This window comes from Heterodontus francisci, chromosome 15 (assembly GCF_036365525.1).
Source record: "Heterodontus francisci isolate sHetFra1 chromosome 15, sHetFra1.hap1, whole genome shotgun sequence".
In the NCBI taxonomy this organism is placed as follows: Eukaryota; Metazoa; Chordata; class Chondrichthyes; order Heterodontiformes; family Heterodontidae; genus Heterodontus; species Heterodontus francisci.
The window spans coordinates 52,439,217-52,463,709 of record NC_090385.1 but is presented as its reverse complement, the minus strand read 5'-3'; the positions used below and the strand labels follow the sequence as shown (position 1 = coordinate 52,463,709).

Here is a 24,493-nt window from a genome sequence, read left to right as displayed (position 1 = left end):
TGTGACCATCCCCCTCTCAAACAGATATACTGCTTTGGATACTGTTGGCAGGGGGTGGTGGGGGGAGGGGGGGGTGACTTCCCAGGGGAAAGCAGCAACAGCTAAGTATGTGGCACCACAGAGGGCTCTGCTGAACAGCAGGGGAGGAAAAGGGTTGGAACAACTATAGTGACAGGGAATTCTATTGTAAGGGGTGCAGATAGGCGTTTCTGTGGCCACAAACGAGACTCCAGGATGGTACGTTGCCTCCCTGGTGCTAGGGTCAAGAATGTCTCGGAGCGGCTGCAGGACATTCTGAAAGGGGAAAGTGAGCAGCCAGAGGTCGTGGTCCATATTGGTACTGACGACATAGGCAGGAAGAGAGATGAGGTCCTGCAAAGTGAATACAGGAAGTTAGGCAGAAGGTTAAAAAGCAGGACCTCTCGGTTTGTAATCTCAGGATTACTTCCTGTGCCACGTGCTAGTGAGGGTAGGAATAGGAGGATTAGGCAAATGAATGCGTAGCTGAAGAGCTGGTGTCGGCGGGAGGGCTTCAGCTACTTGGATCATTGGGATCTCTTCTGGTGCAGAGGTGACCTGTACAAGAAGGACAGGTTGCATCTAAACTGGAGGGGGACCAATATCCTTGCGGGGAGGTTTGCGAGCACTACTCGGGAGGGTTTAAACTAGTCTTGCAGGGGGGTGGGTCCCAAAGTAGTAGTCTCAGATGAGATAGTTGAGGCAAATGTAGAGGTTAAAGCAAACACGTCCAGCAGGCAGGCCGGGCGGGGCAGGGGAAGGACAGGGAGCGTGGAAGGTCTGCTAGGCTAAACTGCATTTACTTTAATGCAAGAAGCCTTACAGGTAAGGCAGATGAACTCAGAGCATGAATCAGTACATGAGATTGTGATATTATAGCTATTACGGAAACGTGGTTGAGGGATGGGCAGGACTGGCAGCTCAATGTTCCGGAGTACCGATCCTTCCGGCGTGACAGAGGTGGAGGTAAGAGAGGAGGGGGAGTTGCACTGTTGATTAGGGAGGACATTACGGCAGTACTTAGAGAGGATATCCCGGGGGGAATGTCCAGTGAGGCCATATGGGTAGAAGTTAGAAATAAGAAAGGGGTGATCAGTTTGATGGGATTATACTATAGGCCCCACAATAGTCAGAGGGAAGTGGAGGAGCATATATTTCGGGAAATCACAGATAGGTGTAGGAATTATAGGGTTGTAATAGTAGGTGATTTTAACTTCCCTAATATTGACTGGGACTGCCTTAGTGCTAAGGGATCAGATGGGGAAGAATTTGTTAAGTGTGTCCAGGATAGTTTTCAGAAGCAGTATGTAGATGGCCGTACTAGAGAAGGGGCGACACTCGACCTTCTCTTAAGAAATGAGGATGGGCAGGTGGTTGATGTGTCAGTGGGGGAGCACTTTGGGACCAGTGACCATAACTCTATTAGCTTCAAGATAGTTATGGAAAAGGAGAGGACTGGTCCTCAGGTTGAAGTCCTAAATTGGGGGAAGGCTAATTTTGATGGCATCAAACAGGAACTCTCAAAAGTTGAATGGGAGAGGCTGTTTACAGGTAAAGGGACGTCTGGCAAGTGGGAGGCTTTTAAAAGTGAGATAGGAAGAGTTCAGGGCCGGCATGTTCCTGTTAGACGGAAGGGCAAGGCTGGCAAGTTTAGGGAACCTTGGTTGACAAGGGATATTGAGGGTCTGGTCAGGACAAGGAAGGAGGCATATGTCAGGTATAGGCAGCTGGGATCATGAGTCCCTCGAGGAGTATAGGGGGTGTAGGACTACACTTAAGAAGGAAATTAGGAGGGTGAAAAGGGGCCATAAGAGTTCCCTGGCAGATAAGATAAAGGAGAATCCTAAAAGATTCTATAAGTATATTAAGAGTAAAAGGGTAGCTAGGGAGAGAGTAGGTCCCCTTAAGGATCAGTGTGGCAATCTATATGTGGAGCCACGGGAAATGGGCAAGGCCTTAAATGAATATTTCTCGTCCTTATTTACCGTGGAGGTGGTCATTGAAGCTAATGAGTTCAAGGGAGGGGACACCGATATCCTGGAGCTCTTTAACATTAAAAAGGAGGTGGTGTTGGAGGTTTTGAAGCGCATTAAGGTGGATAAATCCCCAGGGCCTGAGCATGTCTATCCTAGGATGCTATGGGAAGCAAGGGAGAAGATTGCTGGGGCCCTGCAGAGATTTTTGTATCATCGTTAGCCACCGGTGAGGTACCGGAAGACTGGAGGACAGCTAATGTTGTGCCTTTATTTAAGAAGGGCAGCAGGGATAAGCCAGGTAACTACAGGCCAGTGAGCCTTACATCAGTGGTGGGAAAGTTATTGGGAAGGATTCGGAGAGACAGGATTTATATGCATCTGGAAATGCCTGGTCTGATTAGGGATAGTCAGCATGGCTTTGTGCGTGGGAAATCATGTCTCACGAATTTGATTGAGTTTTTTGAGGAGGTGACCAAGAGGATTGACGAGGGCAGGGCGATGGACGTTGTCTACATGGACTTTAGCAAGGCCTTTGACAAGGCCTCGCATGGTAGGCTGGTCCAGAAGGTTCAAACACATGGGATCCAGGGTGAGCTAGCAAATTGGATACAAAATTGGCTTGGTGATAGGAGGCAGAGGGTGGTAGTGGAAGGTTGTTTTTCAGATTGGAGGCCGGTGACCAGTGGTGTGCCGCAGGGATCGGTGCTGGGCCCTCTGTTGTTTGTCATATATATTAATGACTTGGATGTGAATGTAAGGGGCATGATTAGTAAGTTTGCAGATGACACCGAAATTGGTGGTATAGTGGACAGTGAAGAAGGTTGTTGAAGGTTACAACAGGATATAGATGAACTGGGAAAGTGGGCAAGGGAGTGGCAAATGGAATTTAACGCAGACAAGTGTGAAGTGATGCATTTTGGGAAATTAAACCAGGGCAGGCCATATACAGTGCGAGGGGAGCAGGGCCCTGGGGAGTGTTGTTGAGCAGAGAGACCTTGGGGTGCAAGTACATAGTTCCCAGAAAGTGGCAACACAGGTAGACGGGGTGGTGAAGGCGGCATATGGCATGCTTGCCTTCATTGTCCGAGACATTGAGTACAAGAGTTGGGACGTCATGTTACAGTTGTACATAATGTTGGTTAGGTACTGTGTGCAGTTCTGGTTGCCGCACTACAGGAAAGATGTGATTAAGCTAGAGAGGGTGCAGAAAAGATTCACAAGGATGTTGCCTGGTTTGAAGGGCTTGAGTTTTCAAGAGAGATTGGATAGGCTGGGTCTGTTTTCCCTGAAGTGAAGGAGGCTGAGAGGGGACATGATAGAAGTATATGAAATTATGAGAGGCATAGATAGGGTAGATAGCCAGAGTCTGTTTCCCATGGTAGGGGTGACTAAAACTAGAGGGCATAGATTTAAGGTGAGAGGGAGGAGGTTTAAAGGGGATCAAAGGGGTAAATTTGTCACACAAAGAATAGTGGGTATCTGGAAGGAGCTGCCAGAGGAGGTGGTGGAGGCAGAAACAGTAGCGACATTTAAGAGGCATCTGGACAGGTACTTGAGTGAGCAAGGCATAGAGGGATATGGAATTAATGCAGGCAGGTGGGATTAGTATAGATAGGCATTATGGTCGGCATGGACGCGGTGGGCCATAGGGCCTGTTTCTATGCTGTACGACCCTGTGACTCTCTGGGTGAAGAAATTTCTCCTTATCTCAGTCCTGAATGGTTTACCCCTATCCTTAGACTATGACCCCTGGTTCTGGACTCCCCAACCATCGGGAATATCCTTCCTGCATCTACCCTGTCAAGTCCTGTTAGAATTTTATAGGTTTCTATGAGATCCCCCCTCACTCTTCTGAACTCCAGCGAATATAATCCTAACCAACCCAATCTCTCCTCATATGTCAGTCCCGCCATACCAGGAATCAGTCTGCTAAACCTTCGCTGCACTCCCTCCATAGCAAGAACATCCTTCCTCAGATAAGGAGACCAAAACTGCACACAATATTCCAGGTGTGGCCTCACCAAGGCCATGTATAATTGCAGCAAGACATCCCTGCTCCTGTACTCAAATCCTCTCGCTATGAAGGCCAACATACCACTTGCTGCCTGTTGTACCTGCATGCTTACCTTCAGCAACTGGTGTACAAGAACACCCAGGTCTTGTTGCATATTCCCCTCCCTCAGTTTATAGCCCTTCAGATAATAATCTGCCTTCCTGTTTTTGCTACCGAAGTGGATAGCCTCACATTTATCCACATTATACTGCATCTGCCATGCATTAGCCCACTCACTCAACTTGTCCAAATCACCCTGAAGCTTCTCTGCATCCTCCTCACAACTCACCCTCCCACCCAGTTTTGTGTCACCTGCAAATCTGGAGGTATTACGTTTATTTCCCTCATCTAAATCATTAGTATATATTGTAAATAGCTGGGGTCCTAGCACCGATCCCTGTGGTACCCCACTAGTCACTGCCTGCCATTCGGAAAAAGACCCATTTATCTCTACTCTTTGTTTCCTGTCTGCCAACAAATTTTCTATCCATCGCAATACACTACCCCCAATCCCATGCACTTTAATTTTACACGCTAATCTCCTACGTGGGACTTTGTCGAAAGCCTTCTGAAAGTCCAAATAAACCACATCCACTGGCTCCCCCTCATCAACTCTCCTCGTTACATCCTCGAAGAATTCTCGCAGATTTGTCAAGCACGATTTCCCTTTCGTAAATCCATGCTGACTGTCCAATTCTACCACTGTTCTCCAAGTGCTGTGCTACAAGATCTTTGATAATGGACTCTAGAATTTTCCCGACTACTGATGTCAGGCTGACTGGTCTATAATTCCCTGTTTTCTCTCTAACTCCCTTTTTAAATCGTGGGGTTACATTAGCTACCCTCCAATCTGTAGGAACTGTTCCAGAGTCTATTGAATCTTGGAAGATGACTACCAATTCATCCACTATTTCTGGGGCCACTTTCTTAAGTACTCTGGGATGCAGACCATCAGGACCTGGAGATTTATCGGCCTTTAATCCCATCAATTTCCCCAACACCATTTCTCTACGAATACTGATTTCCTTCATTTCCTCTCGCTCATGAAACCCTGTGTTCCCCAACATTTCTGGTATGATATTTGTGTCCTCCTTTGTGAAGACAGACAAAAGTATGCATTTAGTTGGTCAGCCATTTCTTTGTTCCCCATAATAAATTTCCCTGTTTCTGATTGTTAGGGACCTACATTTGTCTTAACTAATCTTTTTCTCTTCACATACCTATAGAAACATTTACAGTCAGTTTTTATGTTCCCCGCAAGCTTGCTCTCGTACTCTATTTTCCTCTTCCTAATCAATCCATGTCATGTGATCAAACCTCCAGGAATTACCTCCAACCATAGCTGGTAACCCTATTATGGTGATAGAGAATGAGTTGCACATTAGCTTCCATGAGTTATAACTGAAATGGTGCCTGAAGGAGACAATAACTGTTCTAAATATTGGGAGAGCTTTTGTAAAGGGAATAGATATGCACAGAAAGGTTCGTCTGCATGCATCTAAGCATGCATCAATGGTGACTACACTTCAAAAGTACTTCATTGGTTGTAAAGCTCTTTGGGACATCCTAAAGCCATGAAAGTCACTCTTCAGTTCGTATCACTAATGGTGACCATGAAACAACCGGATTGCCAAAAAACCCATCTGGTTCACTTATCGGTCATCCTTACCTGGTCTGGCCTACATGTGACTCCACACCCATGAAAATGTGAGTGATTCTTAAATGCCCACTGAAATGGCCTAGAAAACCACTTAAATTATATGCAAGAAGACGGTTCACTACCACCTTCTCAAGGGCAACTATGGATGGGCAATAAATGTGGGCCTTGCCAGTGACGCTCACATCATGAGAATACATTTTTTTTAAATGCAAGCTTTTTTTCCACTTTCGAAGCTGTTGACTCACAGCATGGAAGCAGCAACTGAGAAAAACTTTAAATAGATTTAGTAAGGGAGGAGCTGCAAGACTGGAAAATGTAGATGAACAATTTTTTTTTGTTAAAGAGAAAAGACATAACAATTGAAGGAAATTGAGAAATGTAACTAATACAATGTTCAAGTAATGGTCAGAAGCTGTGGAAAGATAAGCTTAAGTACTTGTGGCATTAGGAATGAACTGTGTTGTTCACTGTATGTGGAATTCATGAAAATACAGATATTACTGGCATCACAGAAATGAGAGATTATAGTATGTTTACTAAAGTCAGACCCATGAAACTAGGTCATGATACTGAACAGTGTCTTGCTCAGGGCACGCTCAACAGTGTTAAAACAAAGTGATGGATGCACCCACCGTTCCCCACAAAAACCGCAACTGATTTAAAAGGAGGCTGGCCAGATGCTGAATGAACACTTTCCCAGCTGAAAAGGGGAGAAAAGAAACCAGAGGAGTGGTAGCTCTATTAAACTATAGTTTAAATAAGGTCTTTTTACTTGTCTTATGGCTGCTGGGACATTTTTCTAATATTACTGCTTTGCTTTCTCTCATTGAATAACGAGAACTTCACTGAATCTGAGCTTTGATGACATGCCAAAGCTGCAAATGGAAGTCCACTCCCATAAAGCAGCAGCTCTGACAAAGATCATAGATGAAGAGAAGATGGGCAATAAAGGGCCTGTATTATGAGCTCCCCTGAATTAGATAGACAGTTCAGGATCTACGTTATCAGTTAGTTAATTGTTTCCCATCAGCATTGCTTACATTTGGAGTTCCAGGTCTCCGTAGGTCACTGGAAACAGCAGGGTCTGTGATTGTGGGTGGTTGTAAACTGGCAGAAGATGATGAGCCAAAGGATCTAATCTGTTTTTAAGCTTAGACCGCATTGAGTCTGAGGGTGGAACACATTCCTCAAATAGAAACACTCCTGAAATTCCAACATCACCCATGCAAGATTTAAGAGCACAATGTCATGCTAAACTGCGTGGTGAACAGGGAAGGATGAGGAGTTCCATGGAATTAATCACCAAGCCCCTACCTTTCTGTTGGAGTAAACCTGCTGTTTATTATCTCGGTCTGATCCAGTTTTTCCACCGGATATCCCTGCAAAGAAGATTGTCAGTCAGTACAGAGAAACATCCGAAGTCTATTTCCAGCACAGTTGGGAAACACATCAGCATTGCTAGACTGGATACCAGTTCCTTTAATTAGCAACTGAAGTAAATATATTCACATGACTGGGCAGAGTATGTGGAACCTGAAAATAAAACTGCTCTACGGTACAGATCCAGGAGGGTGGACTATACTAGAAATATAGTCTATTCAACTGATAATTAGGATGTCGGTTGAAAAATACCTCAATACCAGATCCACACTCGCATTGTTTGGCAGCTCTCTTCATCTTATTCAAATTCTTCATTACTGTTTCATCCATTTCACAACGCCTCTGTTGCACCTGATGCACACTGTCTTTTTGTTTTAAAATAAATAAAAAAGTAGATAAACAAAATAATAAGTTATGAATGTGAGAAGGCTTTCCCTCTCCTGAAATTGCCTGCTCATCGTGGTATACAATTGACCAAGAACTGGCAGTCCTCTTCTGCCTAAACTGAGCGCACTTTTCTTACGTGTGCCATAAGTGACAGCAGGCTATTCAATTATGGATGCAGAGGGAACTATCACAGCGTAGCCCACTTTCACGCAACATGCGAGCACTTGCACATTTATGCAGACATCACTGCATTGCAATTAGGAATGTGGATCGCTGTTGAGCATCTCTCCTAATCTAGGATGGGGAAAGCAGGGATCAACACTGGTATGTCCCTTGTCTGTATGACTTCGCACCATACGATGACTGCATTCATCCATTAAGAAGCACCAAAATTATAAAGATTATAAGATTTAAAGGCTGTGCACACATCACTGGAGCATCAATTTGTAGAATTTTAGCATATACGGTTCTCCATATTGTGAACAGAGAGGTTCTAAGGAAGAGGCAATGATAAATCAACAAAACGTAAAATCAAAAGACCACTCTTATACCTTCCAGGATATTACAGCTTTAGATATGGTACAGCTCAGATTTACTGGGATGCTATCTAGTATGAGGAAATACAAGTATAAAGAAAGACTTGAAAAATTGGGTTATTTTGCACTGGAACAATACAGGTTACAGGATATGATGGAAATGTTTAAAATTATGAAAAATTGTTATTGGGTAAATAGAAGCAGACTGTTTCCAGTAGTTGAGTGGCCAAGAATGAGAGTCCATAGATACAAGCTTAAATGCAAGAAATTTAGAATGGAATGCAGGAGAAACTTCTTTATATGGAAAGTTCGAGGATATGGAATTCACTTCCAGGGTTAGTAACTGCAGCAGAAATGGTCAACATTCAAGATTTGATTGGATGACTGGATGAAGGAAAAGCATTGAAGGGGTGTGGGACAGTGTCGGCAGATGTGATTAGACATATTTGTGCAATGGGTAACTGCTGATGTAAACTGGTCGGGCCGAAGAATCTGTTTATGTGTTGTAATTTCCATGTATTTAACCCCTTCAGAGGGCACTGGAGAAGCTGGCAGCACATTGCTTCCCTACTGATAGTAAGTGAAATATCACAGAAATTAAGGTGGACAGAAAAATACCTTCACTAATAGCCTTCCCCAAAATAGTTAATGTCTTCAATATCATGTCAGTCATTAATTGGTGGTGTCGTAAATAGTGAGGAGGAAAGCCTTAGATTACAGGACGATATTAGAATTAGAATTAGAATTAGAATATTACAGCGCAGTACAGGCCCTTCGGCCCTCGATGTTGCGCCGATCATCTGACCTACACTATTCCATTTACATCCATATGTCTATCCAATGACCACTTAAATGCCCTTAAAGTTGGCGAGTCTACTACTGTTGCAGGCAGGGCGTTCCACGCCCCTACTCCTCTCTGCGTAAAGAAACTACCTCTGACATCTGTCCTATATCTTTCACCCCTCAACTTAAAGCTATGTCCCCTCGTGTTTGCCATCCTCATCCGAGGAAAAAGACTCTCACTATCCACCCTATCTAACCCTCTGATTATCTTGTATGTCTCTATTAAGTCACCTCTCCTCCTCCTTCTCTCTAACGAAAACAACCCCAAGTCCCTCAGCCTTTCCTCGTAAGACCTTCCTTCCATACCAGGCAACATCCTAGTAAATCTCCTCTGCACCCTTTCCAAAGCTTCGACATCCTTCCTATAATGCGGTGACCAGAACTGCACGCAATACTCCAGGTGCGGCCTCACCAGAGTTTTGTACAGCTGCATCATGACCCCGTGGCTCTGAAACTCGATCCCCCTACTAATAAAGGCTAACACACCATATGCCTTCTTAACAGCCCTATTAACCTGGGTAGCAACTTTCAGGGATTTATGTACCTGGATACCAAGATCTCTCTGCTCATCTACACTACCAAGAATCTTCCCATTAGCCCAGTACTCTGCATTGCTGTTACTCCTTCCAAAGTGAATCACCTCACACTTCTCCGCATTAAACTCCATTTGCCATCTCTCAGCCCAGCTCTGCAGCCTATCTATGTCCCTCTGTACCCTACAACACCCTTCGACACTATCCACAACTCCACCGACCTTCGTGTCATCCGCAAATTTACTAACCCACCCTTCTACACCCTCATCCAGGTCGTTTATAAAAATGACAAACAGCAGTGGCCCCAAAACAGAACCTTGCGGTACACCACTAGTAACTAAACTCCAGGATGAACATTTGCCATCAACCACCACCCTCTGTCTTCTTTCAGCTAGCCAATTTCTGATCCAAAGCTCTAAATCACCTTCAACCCCATACTTGCGTATTTTCTGCAATAGCCTACCGTGGGGAACCTTATCAAACGCCTTACTGAAATCCATATACACCACATCCACGGCTTTACCCTCATCCACCTGTTTGGTCACCTTCTCGAAAAACTCAATAAGGTTTGTGAGGCACGACCTACCTTTCACAAAACCGTGCTGACTATCGCAAATGAACTTATTCTTTTCAAGATGATTATAAATCCTGTCTCTTATAACCTTTTCCAACATTTTACCCACAACCGAAGTAAGGCTCACAGGTCTATAATTACCAGGGCTGTCTCTACTCCCCTTCTTGAACAAGGGGACAACATTTGCTATCCTCCAGTCCTCCGGCACTACTCCTGTCGACAATGACGACTTGAAGATCAACAACAACGGCTCTGCAATCTCCTCCCTGGCTTCCCAGAGAATCCTAGGATAAATCCCATCTGGCCCAGGGGACTTATCTATTTTCACTCTTTCCAAAATTGCTAACACCTCCTCCTTGTGAATCTCAATCCCATCTAGCCTAGTAGGCTGTATCTCAGTAATCTCCTCGGCAACATTTTCTTTCTCTACTGTAAATACTGACGAAAAATATTCATTTAACGCTTCCCCTATCTCCTCTGATTCCGCACACAACTTCCCACTACTATCCTTGATTGGCCCTGTTCTAACTCTTATCATTCGTTTATTCCTGATATACCTATAGAAAGCCTTAGGGTTTTCTTTGATCCTATCCGCCAATGACTTCTCGTGTCCTCTCCTTGCTCTTCTTAGCCCTCCCTTTAGATCCTTCCTGGCTAGCTTGTAACTCTCAAGCGCCCTAACTGAGCCTTCACGTCTCATCCTAACATAAGCCGCCCTCTTCCTCTTGACAAGCGCTTCAACTTCTTTAGTAAACCACGGCTCCCTTGCTCGACAACTTCCTCCCTGCCTGACAGGTACATACTTATCAAGGACACGCATTAGCTGCTCCTTGAATAAGCTCCACATTTCGTTTGTGCCCATCCCCTGCAGTTTCCTTCCCCATCCTACACATCCTAAATCTTGCCTAATCGCGTCATAGTTTCCTTTCCCCCAGCTATAATTCTTGCCCTGCGGTATATACCTGTCCCTGCCCATCGCTAAGGTAAACCTAACCGAATTGTGATCACTATCGCCAAAGTGCTCACCTACATCTAAATCGAACACCTGGCCGGGTTCATTACCCAGTACCAAATCCAATGTGGCATCGCCCCTGGTTGGCCTGTCCACATACTGTGTCAGAAAACCCTCCTGCACACACTGGACAAAAACAGACCCATCTAAAGTACTCAAACTATAGTATTTCCAGTCAATATTTGGAAAGTTAAAGTCCCCCATAACCACTACCCTGTTACTCTCGCTCCTGTCGAGAATCATCTTCGCTATCCTTTCCTCTACATCTCTGGAACTATTCGGAGGTCTATAGAAAACTCCCAACAGGGTGACCTCTCCTCTCCTGTTTCTAACCTCGGCCCATACTACCTCAGTAGACGAGTCCTCAAACATCCTTTCTGCCGCTGTAATACTTTCCTTGATTAACAATGCCACACCCCCCCCTCTTTTACCCTCTTCTCTGTTCTTTCTGAAACATCTAAATCCCGGAACCTGCAACATCCATTCCTGGATGGGCTGGTAAGATGGGCAGAGCAGTGGCAAATGGAATTTAATCCTGAGAAGTGTGAAGTGATGCATTTTGGGAGGACTAACAAGGCAAGGGAATATACAATGGATGGTAGGATCCTAGGAAGTACAGAAGGTCAGAGGGATCTTGGTGTACTTGTCCATAGATCACTGAAGGCAGCAGCACAGGTAGATAAGGTGGTTAGGAAGGCATATGGGATACTTGCTTTTATTAGCTGAGGCATAGAATATAAGAGCAGGGAGGTCATGATGGAGCTGTATAAAATGCTAGTTAGGCCACAGCTGGAGTACTGTGTACAGTTCTGGGCACCACACTATAGGAAGGATGTGTTTGCACTGGAGAGGGTGTAGAGGAGATTCACCAAGATGTTGCCTGGGCTGGAACGTTTCAGCTATGAAGAGAGACTGAAAAAGCTAGGGTTGTTTTCCTTGGAGCAGAGAAGGCTGAGGGGCGACATGGTTGAGGTATACAAAATCATGAGGGGCATTGATAGATTAGATAGGAAGAAACTTTTTCCCTTAGCGGAGGGGTCAATAACCAGGGGGCATAGATTTAAGGTCAGGCGCAGGAGGTTTAGAGAGGATTTGAGCAAAAAAAATTTTCACCCAAAGGCTAGTTGGAATTTGGAACGCACTGCCTGAAGAGGTGGTAGAGGCAGGAACCATCACAACATTGAAGTAGTATTTAGATGAGCACCTGAAACGCCATAGCATACAAGGCTACGGGCCGAGTGCTGGAAAATGGGATTAGAAATAGGTAGGTGCTTGATGGCTGGCACAGACACAATGGCCCGAAGGGCCTGTTTCTGTGGTGTATGATTCTATGAGAACATTGTATCAGATGCAAAGGGATCTGGGTGTCCTAGTGCATGAATCACAAAAGGTTAGTATGTAGGTACAGCAAGTAATTAGGAAAGCTCATAGAATGTTATCATTTATTGCAAGGGGAATTGAATACATAAGTAGGGAGGTTATGCTTCAGACATACAGGGCATTGGTGAGACCACATCTGGAGCACTGTGTAGAGTACTGGTCTCCTTATTTAAGAAAGGATGTAAATGTGTTGGCAGCAGTTCAGAGAAGGTTTACTAGACTAATACTGGAATGGGCGGGTGTCTTATGAGGAAAGGATAGACAGGGTAGGTTTGTATCTGCTGGAGTTTAGAACAGTAAGAGGTGACTTGATTGAAACATACAAGATCCTGAAGGTTCTTGTCAGGGTGGATGTGGAAAGGATGTTTCCTCTTGTGGAAGAATCCAGAACTAGGGGTCACTGTTTAAAAATAAGGGGTTGCCCATTTAATTTTTTCTGTCAGAGAGGGTCGTGAGTCTTTGGAACTCTCTTCCTCAAAAGGCAGTGAAAACATAGTCTTTGAATATTTTTAAGGCAGTGGTAGATAGATTCTTGATAAGCAAGGAGTGAAAGTTTATTGGGGGTAGGTGGGAATGTGGAGTTGAGGTTATAATCAGATCAGCTATGATCTTACTGAATGGCGTAGCAGGCTTGAGGGGCCAAGTGGCCTACTCCTGCTCCTAAATCATATGTTCATATGTATCACTGTATCCCTGGCACACTTAATAAATGAATCATAAAATGCTGAGCTGGAGATCAGCAATGTCTTAGTTCCTTTGGCCAGTCTTTATTGGCTGTTCCCAGTTAGGCAGCAGTGGCATTACAAATAGCCTTAACGTCCCTATATTAAAGAAGGGAGGATAAAATTAGCAAGCTTCTGACAACTTCTTGTTATCGCATGATCCTTGCTAGAAACTTCGAGGGAGGACAAAATGTGACTTCGATGCTACTCAGTCTGTGGTCAAATAGACTGTTCAGGTTCACACATGATAGATGACCACCCTGGGATCTGACATCTACGGATATGTACCTCAGCAAAAGTCAGTGCCATCAAAGAGAAATCTGTTGAGGGAGGAAAGCTAAAGAACCTTTTCACCATATGCAGTTGGTGCAGTACGGATGGTATGATGCAGGTGAATGACACTGCAAAGATGACTAGGACTGTACTACATACTTAAAATATATCTTGTAGCAACTTTAAAAAGACTTACATTTATGTAGCACTTTTCACAACCACTGGATATCTCAAAGCGCTTTACAGCCAATGATGTGCTTTTGAACTCTTGTAATGTAGGAAACGGGGCAGCCAATTTGCACACAGCGAACTCCTTCAATCAGCAATGTGACAATGACCAGATAATTAGCTTTTGTGTTGTTCAAGGGTTACATTTTGGTCAGGACATGGGGGTTATCTTCCCTGCTCTTCAAAATAGCACCACGGGATCTTTTGCATCCACCCAAGCTAGCAGATGAGGCCTCGTTTTAACGTCTGATCTGAAAGACGGCACCTCCGACAATGCAGCACGTCCTCAGTAATGCACTGGTGTGTCAGCCTTGATTTTTGTGCTCAAGTCCTGTAGTGTGATTTGAACTTGGAACCTTGTGACTCAGAGGTGCAAGTGCTACCAACAAAGCCACAGCTGACACAAAGGCAGTAATTTAATTCAAGGTCTTTACACTATCGGAATGTTCAACTGAATTACTGCCTTGTAACCCATTGCTGTTTCTTTTACCATCCATGCAATTCATTGTCAGACATCCAGTAGCACCCGCAGTCACCCCACCCCCGCCCCCAACCCCTTTCATGATTGGTTGTGCCTTCCTTTATGTATTCTGCTTACTTTGAGCTCAAAAATACATAGCAACTTCCATTAAATTCCACTCCTTGAGAGTTACTACTGGAGAAGGAAATTATACAAATTTAGACAAATTTGAAAGTATGGAGTGTATCCAGAAAGATGTCATGATGATCTAAAAGGATATTTGTATAGGAAGAGAGATTCCACTCAGCCTTTTTGATTCAGCATCTATGATTCGTTAGGGCCAGCCTACTCCAAGAGCTCGCCATCAGGAAGATGGACTTTGCAGCCAAGGAGTCCAGCAGGAAGGGGAAAGGAGTTCAGGGCAACACTGGCTAAGTTGTCTAGTCTGGGGTATCTCTGTAGCTTTGTTTTATAAAAATATTTAGCTGAGTCAAACTAGTTTCGAGAGGTCCCAGGTTCAATCGGATTTGCATCAAGTTAGCTGATATCAGTCGAAACAATGGTACAAAATGCTACAAAACAACCTCATCCCCTTTGTATTATAGAGGAATAAATCAGACAGGGTTCCTATTCCTGATCGCTATCCACCCTTTCTTTCGCTGATACTGGAGGAAAACAGGATCAAAGCTAGGATGGTCAGGCATCCAGGATTTACTAGAGTACTGGCACTCACTCTTCAGGGTCACACATGAAGAGTGGCAATTTCATTGAGATAATGGCCTGCAAGAATGCCAGTAAAATAACACCAACAAATGATTAACCAGTAAATAACCTTTAGGAGACATAAAGGGGCAGGAGAAAGCCAGAAGGTGGGGAGGGGATATCAAAATTCAATTCTTAATAAATTATCAACACAAAATCTAATTGATGAAAGTACTACAAACTGCATCAATTCAAAGAAAAACACAGATGTGTTCAAGAAAGGTTTTAGGTTGATTCTAGAAGCGTGATCTAGATGCTCAGACAAAGCAATATGCTAGTCTCCCAATGGCTCAGTGGTTGATGAGTATGTTGTCTCTCAAGGAGCTGGTTTGAACCCTGATCTATGCTGATCCCATCCTTAGTAGAGGAACTGAGGGTATTATGACAATAACAACTTGTATCTATATAGTACCTTTAATGTAATAAAATGCCCAAAGCCCTTCATAGGAGCATTAAGCAAAATTTGACACCGAGCTACATAAGGCAATGTTAGTACAATGGCCAAAAGCTCTGTTATAGAGGTAGGTTTTAAGGAGCGTCTTAAAAGGAAAGAGAGGTAAAGAGGTGGAGAGGTTTAAAGAGGGATTTCCAGAGCCTCGGGCCTAGACAGTTGAAGGCATGGCCACCAATGGTGGAGCGGTTGAAATTGGGGATGATCAAGAAGCCAAAATTAGATGAATGCATATAGCAAGGGAGTGAAGCCATGGAAGGATTTGAAAACAAGGATGAGAACTTTAAAATTAAGGCGTTGCTTAACCAGGAGCCAGTGTACGCCAGCCAGCATAGGGGTGATGGGTGAATGGGACTTGGTGCGATTAAGAACACAGGCAGCAGAGTTTTGGACGACCACAAGTTTACAAGGGGTAGAATGTGGGAGACCAGCCAGGAGTCCATTAGAATAGTCAAGTCTAGAAGTACAAAAGCATGAATGAGGGTTTCAGTAGATCAGCTGAGGCAGGGGCAGAGTCTGGCATTCCTTGTGATGGTGCGGATATGTGGTTGATAACTCATCTCAGGGTCAAATATGACACCGAGGTTGTGAACAGTCTGGTTCAGCCTCAGACTGTTGCCAAGGAGAGAGATGGAGTCAGTAGCTAGGGAACAGAATTTGTAGCAGGGCCCGAAGAGAATGGTTTCGGTCTTTCCAAAATTTAATTTGAGGAATTTTCTGCTCCTCCAATATTGAATGTTGGACAAGCAGAACCCAGCACCTTGAGAGGGGGACAAAAAGACTTATTTTCCTGATTGCTCTCCAATCACCCCTAGGTGAAAAGTACACAAGTGGACATTGGGTGAAGACAGATTCAGGCTTGGCTATAATGTCACTTCATGTTCAAATAACCAAATTAAGTTTACTGTTTAGACTGATGTAGGATTGAGCCACTGGCAATGCAGAGGACATGGAATTGTATCTCAAGCATGAGTCAGTGTCTTGATGAGAGGAGGGAGAAAGCTACAAGCTGTAAAGAAATTGCCGATACGGGCATTTCCTTTATGCAAGGTAAAAGAAATGCAAGCTGTTCTTTAAGCATAGAAAATTTGGTTTTACTTTTCTGTAAAGGAAACAACAGAAATGTGGTGTCTGAATAGTAATCTATTCAAAATTCCTGAATATATAGGGATAAAAATATTAAATCATTAGAATATAAAAGTGTTATCACAGTAGAGCCAGGAAAATAAAGAATTAATTTACGGCACAAAAGCCCTTTGAAAGCATGGCAAATGCACAGATACACACACCTCCCCATAAGCTTTTTCTGATACAATCGAACACTACAGGTTCCACCAACACCACCAAGAATTCAGTATCACATTGAAAAACTGAAACTCCTTCAACAAGACAATGAGACAGTCTTACAGTCTTGTGTTTGTTTCTCATAAGGGGAGGGAAAAATATGGACCAATTTGTTTCTTCTGGATGCTTTATGGGATCCCCAAGTCACTGTTGATCAAGCCAGCAGAGACAGATTGGTTGACTTATCAGGGGAATGAACTCGCAAGAAAAATGTGTCACATTAAATTAAGCAGGTAATTTAGATATGTCCTACCTCAGATAAACAGGGCTGCAACTGGTTGGATCTTGTGTTGGGATGAGGTTCTTCCAGGTGACTGTTATCCGGATGGAAATACTGATAATGAAGTGTTGAATCTGAGTCAGAGTATTGCACCTGCCGACCATGAGACACACAATGCTTTTTCAAAGTACTTAATTTATTTGGTTTGAGTGGCTCGAAATGTTCACATTCCTGCTCATGTAACTCATCTCCTTGTCTGTGGTGTATTGCTTGCTCCAAATTTCTAGGTGAACAAGCAGGATATTTTCCAGAATGTTGACTGACTCTATTTGTGGAGTTTTGGAAGATTTCTTCTGCAGGTTGCCTCAGATGGTCACTTGGAACGGCATGTAACTTATGGCAAAAGCTCAGGCCTTTAGATTTTCCTATAGTACTTGATTTACTCTGAAGTCCTACAAAATTGCAAGAATCAGACCCAGAGAAATTTTTGCTGGTTTCTTCAAAGAATTTTCTCCTCTCTGCAAAGGACACCAGTGGGGAGGTATCTGGTTCCTGTAGCACTGCTGCTGCACAAGGTTTCATCTCATCGGACCTAGCTTCCTTTATCGCCTTACTTTGTGACTCCAGCTTATCTTCTGGTGTCCATCTCCACTGGCCAGTTCCACTGGCTTCCTTAGCAGTCTTTTGCTCATCAAAATTTTGCAATAATGAACCTGTTCCTGTTTTGCATCTATCTGGTGAAACATGGGTGCTGCCGGCCAATGGACATAAATGCATACTTCCAGCTTTATGATCCTCTGTCATATCGTCCAGAATTTTATTGGGATCTGTAATCTGTTTTTTGGTGCCTGTAGTTTCATCTGCTGTGCCACTGGCATCAGATTCACCAGTAACACTAGTATAGGAACTAGATGGCTTCTCTCTCGAGTCACCCATTTCTTCTGATGCTTCGTCCATTTGTAACAACACGGTTGCACTCTTGTTCTTCTGCAGCTGAGCTTTCTTCATTTGTATCTCATTACGCAAATTGGTGGCAAAGCGGTCACTTTTGCGCCGCATTCTGGCTACTCTCGAACCCAATACCCGAGTATTTCTGCCAGGTTCATTCTTGGCTTCTTCCAAATCTGTCTCATCTTCCAAAGTATTGCCATTTGAGGATGTGCTTCCTATCTCACTCATTTGATCTGGTTGTATTGGAGGCACCTGCATGCTTTGCTGTTGGGCTGTAGTTTGAACAGATGCACTTCTACAACATATACTACTCAGCTCAACTTTGCAAGTGGAAGAATGGAGATGATTATCCTGACAGTGATCACAAGTGGTTACTTCAATTTCTTGTTGCTTTCCTTTTGATATAGATTCAGGACTCAAGCAGCTCTCTTCCATCTGCTTTTCAAATGAAGAATCTATTTTGTTTAAAGCTTTATGAGGATGTCCTAGATTGGACTGATATCCCTGCTGTGGTATTGGTATACAGTTAGTCCATTCATGACTTTCCTGATCATACTGTAATCCCAAACTATTTTTACCACAGTCTGAAATTGGTAGTGAATGCATTTGTGCTGACAACAACTTCTCAGGTGCACTGTGCCTATGCAAATTCAAAGGCAATCTTTCATTCTGCTCCACTTGATTCAGGCTCAGGTATTGACTGGCAACAAATGATGGCTCAATCAAATTGCATAAATCCAATTGCCCCATCAAATATCGACTGGATTTTCTAGGGAATGTTGTATTTTCACGTGGAATGATTTCTTCACTGTGCCTGTGAGAATGACAATAATACCTTGGTTGTTGTCTTAACAAGCAGCAACATTCTACTGGACAATGGCTGGATGCTGGGTTACTGGAGTGCAGGGCAGTCCCTGTAGAGCACTTGGGAACACAGGTATAATATTGTCCCTCAGAATCTTTATCTCTCTTGGATAACAAGGTTTCAGAAGCCCACTTTCCAGGATGAAGCAACAGGTTTGATGCTGTAAGTGCCTCAGAATTAGTGATGCACAGAGATGCAGAGCGAGCTTTCGCTGCCACAAAGCTTTCCCTTCGAACAGGTGGTGGGGGAGGGGCAGATTTGGTAGAACTGGCAGTACTTTCTTCATGTATGTGGGATGGCAATATGTTGTCACTGTCAGATGACCCCTTCCCACAGTGAGAACAAAGCTGCTCTTCAGCTGTCCGTTCCCTGCCTTCACTTCCACTTTGAAGGTACTGGGCATCTCCATACTTGTTTGGCAACCATGGCCCCAAGCCATGCAGTATGCTGTCCATGGAGGCTGATTCATCAGTCTTCACCGACGATGATAGAGTGTAGTCAGAGGCGTTAGAGCTTGTGGAAAATGAGCTGTAGGCAGAGTCTCTTTTGTTAGGATACGTGCTTTGGTCACAGCTTTGGCTGGGTTGGTCAAGGCTGTCCATACTTCCAAATGAACTCCTCTGATCTGAACTATGATGGAGAGCTAGTTGATCCCACTGCATAGGAAAGTCACTGGAAGAGACAACAGAACATAGATAAAACTTTAAAATGCTATGGAAATCATATTTATTCTGCAATATGTTTGGGCAAGCAATTTGTAACTGCCTCGTTTTGGGTGCCTATACCACTATTTATATGGCTGCAAGCTTTATCGCTCCTGGGCATATTATATACTGTAAACAAGTTCCTTGCTGAGGCTAGTATCATTACGCACAGGTCGGTGGGACATTGGACCTCATTGCATTTGTCATAGTTTACTCCCGGAACTCATTTCGAGGCTAATTGTAGGCTAGGATATTAAAGGTCATAAATTCATTTACCTGCTTTGATTCTAAGATACAGATCAGCCATGATCTATTTCAGTGGCTCACAAACTGGAGTCTGTGGACCCCTGGGGGTCTGTAGAGACTTTCCAGGGGGTACACGAGATAACATGAAAGTGCTTACTGACTCCGTCCCGCAGCCATAATGTCCAAGTAACCAGAGCTGGGCTGATGAGTGGCGGCTGGGGCCTGGCTGTGCCGATGCCCCGGGAACCGGATTAGAGTGGGCTCGGCAGCCCCGAATGGTGCAGGTGAGGAGTGGGGAGGAGCCAGTGATTGCAGCTGGCAGAGGCTCTGAATGGTGGCTGCGTTATTCAGGCTGAAAATTCTGGCTATGCTGTTTGCAGCTTCAGTTTGCATCAAAATAACAAAAATTATCCCCCCTCCCCTCCTGGGCACAGAAGAACAAGCCACTGATTCACGCGTCAGCCTCTACTATCACTGTCATTTCTCTCTAGGGCCCAGCAATGAATTGTTGGAGTTGATATCCCGTTGCTGTGTCCTTCACACCCTGAGACTCTGCTTTCACCCCTGCATTGTTGGTTAGACAGTGCTGGACTTGTGTATTTGAGTCAATCTCAGCTATGACTTTAATATTTCTGATCACAATCCACCTTGTTAGTGTAGCAGTAGCACAATTGCCTCTTCTGCTTAAAATATTAAAGGTTTTAAATGTTCTCCCACTAAATATTTCATATCTACATCAGTAGATTTAAATTCTTAAGTAGAAAAACAGAAGAGGAGCTGGTAGAGATCCTGTGAACACACGCTGAAAATTAAATTTCAGGAACAAACACATTCCCAGTTTTAACCATCTGTTGCTGCAGAATACCTATAATTGGTAAAATAAGCAATGAAAGTGTTGTTACCTTTCCCAACAACATATATTTGTAAACATAATTTTCTGCAATGGCAGCAATGAAGACAAATTACAGGTCCTGCCTGGAAGTGGAGAATAATTTACCAGTGTAACATTACACTAAGGATGGACATACTCTCCTGTGAGAAGCAGGCACACCCATCTCACTCATATCTGTACGCAAATACCAGTTGTCTTAAAAGCATAACTAAAACACTCTTTACAGGCAGAACTTGCATATTATGAGTACTATACAGTATTATAATTTGGATGGGAGAAGGGTGTGGGTCTGTGATTACTAATCCATTTGAAAAGGGTGCCTGCATCCAAAAAAGTTTGAGAACCATTGATTTAACTGAATGGTGGAGCAGGCTAGACGGACTGAATGACTTACTTCTGTTCCTACATGCCAAGCTAAATTAAAGGATTATTACTGTTACTGAGGGAAGATTGGATCAGAGAAAAGAAAATCTAGAAAGAGAAATAAAAGACATTAGGAGAATCAGAAAGGACGGTCAAAAGAGAGAGAAGGCAGTCACTAATAAATCTAATAAAGAATTCAGAAGAAACTTCTTTACCCAGAGAGTGGTTGGAATGTACTACTATATGGAGTGGTTGAGGCGAATAGCATAGATGTATTTAAAGGAAAGCTTGATAAACACATGATGGAGAAAGGATTAAAAGATTATGCTGCTAGGGATAGATATAGCAAGGTGGGAGGAGGCAGGTGTGAAGCATAAATACCAACACAGATTAGTTGGGCCGAATGACCTGTTTCTGTGCTTTAAATTCCATGTAATTTGGCCAAGGGTTTTAAAAATTTGTATTACTGTATCTCTTCCAAGAGATTACACATGGGAGGGCACACTGGGAGTTATGATGCTTATTTAGTTCCATCATGACTGTTTGAAACAGACTTGATGGACCTACTGGTCTTTTCATGTCTTCCACGATAGTGGATTTACAAACATAAAGATACAAAAAGTCAGACAACAAAGATCTGTTGACAGCCACAGAAGAAAAAGAGCTAAGGATGAGACCTACAATAAGGTTTCTTTAATCACCTCACCACAAAAGGCACATCTTAAAGGAATAGTCTCTGGATATTTTCCCTCCACAGGTTAACAACAGTATCTTGAAGTTAAATAATGAAACCCACTGTATAACTTATTAAAAATAGCATGAAAAAGGTTGCAACAACAAAATGTTTAATGGGAGCGAGGTTTAATGAAATGTCAGCTGATACTAGTCTCTTCAGCATGCCATCAACATGCATTTCAACAAAATATTTTTCCAGCCTGATGTTGCACGTGACAGGGCCCCTGTGTAATTAAGTAAAATACAATGATTCCTGTCAGATCAGCAGTAATAACAAACAGCAGCAAGCCATAAACATCCAAACAAAAGAACAGAATGCAGCAAAGTCATGCTGAATAGTCAGCACTCCTATACCCCGACTCATTTTAATGTTTACCCCCCATTTTCTCTCCTGCTGTCCTGTAGGGGATGTCTTATTCTAGGTTTTGGTTCTATGAGTACTGGCTACCCACAGGTACCTCACCCAAGTGACTGCACTTTATGGGAGTGGAGTTAGTGCCAGTTGAATTCAATCCAGTCCTAAACCAACGTCCACATGAGCACATTCTAGCAAGGGTTAAAAGGGATCAATCGGGAGCAGAAATCCTGTTTGAGTTTCCTTTCCCTAGCCCAGAAGCACTGAAGTTATTTGTAGTCCTGCAATTATCATGCTAGCTTGTATTAGCTGATTCAAACTAGGATTTGAGCTGGAGACTTTGTCGCCTGTATCACTCAGTACCACACTCTGTTGTGTACTTACCAACTGAGCCTTTTGGGCAAGATTAACTGTTTTATTTCACACACCTCATTCCTATCTCATCAGCAATGCTAACTGCCACTTACAGTAACAGTCCCCAGACTCACCTGGTGTCATATCCTGAATGCCACGACAGACTGAGACACCCTGATGAATAGTGCATCATAGTGGCCTCAGGCTGTGCCTCTGATAACTTGGCCAGGTGCCATGTGTAAGGTCTGATCCCTGGACCATTCCTCCTGAAAGAAGAGAAAACACAAATGTGAGCTGTAGATGCAAAGTAATTGGTCACTTATCTCATTCATGTTTGAAGACCTTATTGGCCTATAAAACACTTGAAAAGTACTTAAGTTAGCTGGGAACCACTTTGGGTTATCCTGAAAACATGAAAGGAGTTGAACAATTGCAAGTTCATTGTTTTTCTTTGTGAGAACAGGAGTTGACCAAGGGCTGCATGCAACAGATGCTGGGAAATGTAAGACTAGCGAGTATTTTGATAGGACTAATACACCTTAAAGCTACGTTCACAGTGTATTTTAATAGTTTTCTTAACTAACCCTTTGGATTCTATTTGGTCAAATGCAATTTTGATAGTTTCCCCAAATTTCTACCTTCTTTCATGAAAGTGATGATTCGCACTATGGTATATAGTCCCACAGACACTGTAGCACTCCAGCATCTCACCTCATTTGCGAGTGTCTAGCATAAATGCTCGTGGATTTTTCTAGCATGGGAAACAAATCCCCTCTCTGACATACACTTTCCAACAATGTTCACGAGACAGTGGTCAGAACCCAGCTGATTTTCCCCTCCTTCACCCATAGAGACTAAAAGCTAATTGTAGGACACAACTGTCACTCTGGCTGAGATAAACTAACTCTTCAACCCAAAGAAATTTGTGATGCGCATGGATCAGTACCACATCTAGCACTTCATTTACCCACTGAGTCATCAATGGGCCTCCTGTTAATATTACATATCTTCTGTCCTTCAGTCCAATTTCTCCTCCTCTTGAAACAAAGAAAATCTCTCTCTGCACTAACCACGCCTATGCCAACTAAAAGAGACACTGTCTTTAAATGAAAAATTTGTCAAATTCTTTTTGGATTTGGATGCTGTGTTAGAAACCAATAGAAATGCATCATTGTCCAATTCAAATATGGCACCACCCTGAGAAAAATGGTGCCAAATTTTCTGTTTCTCCCCACAAACAAAAAAAGCTTACTATATATTTTATTTATGACAACGATATCCTTTTAACAACAAGCCCCAACTGCTTCTTCAGCAAAGCACTCGAGCTTTGTACTGCTCAAAGAAATATCAACTGGCATCTCAGTCAGTTCTACTCAATTGGCAAGAATTAGTGCATCAGATCCATTTCCTTTCAGAGCAGTTTGCTCATATTATTAGATACAGTTCAGACTGAAGAGTTCAGGCTGTCAGCTACAGATGGAACGTGGTCAACACCTGCTTCATAACAAAGTTCTGCAAGTAGAAGCAGGTCCTGTGCCAGTTGTTCAAGCCAAAACACTAATATGTAATTCGGCATGCTTCCAGAAAATATACAAATATTCTACAATGCAAAGTAAAGAAACCAGCCCAATGTAGAAGTTGTGCCACACAGCGCTCAAACTTTCCAGCACAGTTCCACTGGCATCATTGTTTACAGGGCCACAGAACAGGGTTCTGAGTTGCCAGTATCAAAACCTTGCACTTTCCACCATTAGTAGTCCAATTTAAAGAGGATATATCACCATTAGATCCATAATTAAAAAATAAGTTTTGTGATATAACTTCAGAAGAACCACAACAAACGAAAGACACAGGAGCTTGGGTTACTGAATCTTACAACGTAAGCGAGATACCATCAGTAACACAGGTGCTGCCTGTGAGAATTACTGAGCTGGATAGGGCATAGGTCAAAAAGGTGTCAAACATTTCCAGCAAGAATCACTCATCTCTAAAAATGGCATGTTTTGATGTACATTACTCTGAAAAATAAACACACGGATATGTTTAAAGAGTCTGCAATCAGTCTCACTTCTTTTGATTATAAATCACATTTCTAACATTTCCTCAAACTTTGGAGCTCGTAACATGTGGAACTGAACTAACATCAGCTCAGGTACAATCAGTAAAACTTTGTGCTAGCTGGAAGGAGTTACTGAGCTCGATTAAACACAATCCAG

At 43.2% G+C, this 24,493-nt stretch overlaps 1 protein-coding gene across 8 annotated transcripts in view; it reads right to left on the bottom strand.

The window, feature by feature from the left end:
- The window catches only part of LOC137377652 (protein Shroom4-like), a 214,923-nt gene that overhangs the window by 67,341 nt on the left and 123,089 nt on the right, over positions 1-24,493 (bottom strand). For all 8 annotated transcript variants that reach the window (XM_068047538.1, XM_068047539.1, XM_068047537.1 and 5 more), the window contains 3 exons: positions 22,412-22,543; positions 16,846-19,300; positions 7,022-7,086 (listed from right to left, as the gene is read on the bottom strand). In XM_068047538.1, coding sequence (XP_067903639.1) covers positions 7,022-7,086; positions 16,846-19,300; positions 22,412-22,543 — 2,652 coding nt within the window. The remainder of the gene's footprint in view (positions 1-7,021; positions 7,087-16,845; positions 19,301-22,411; positions 22,544-24,493) is intronic.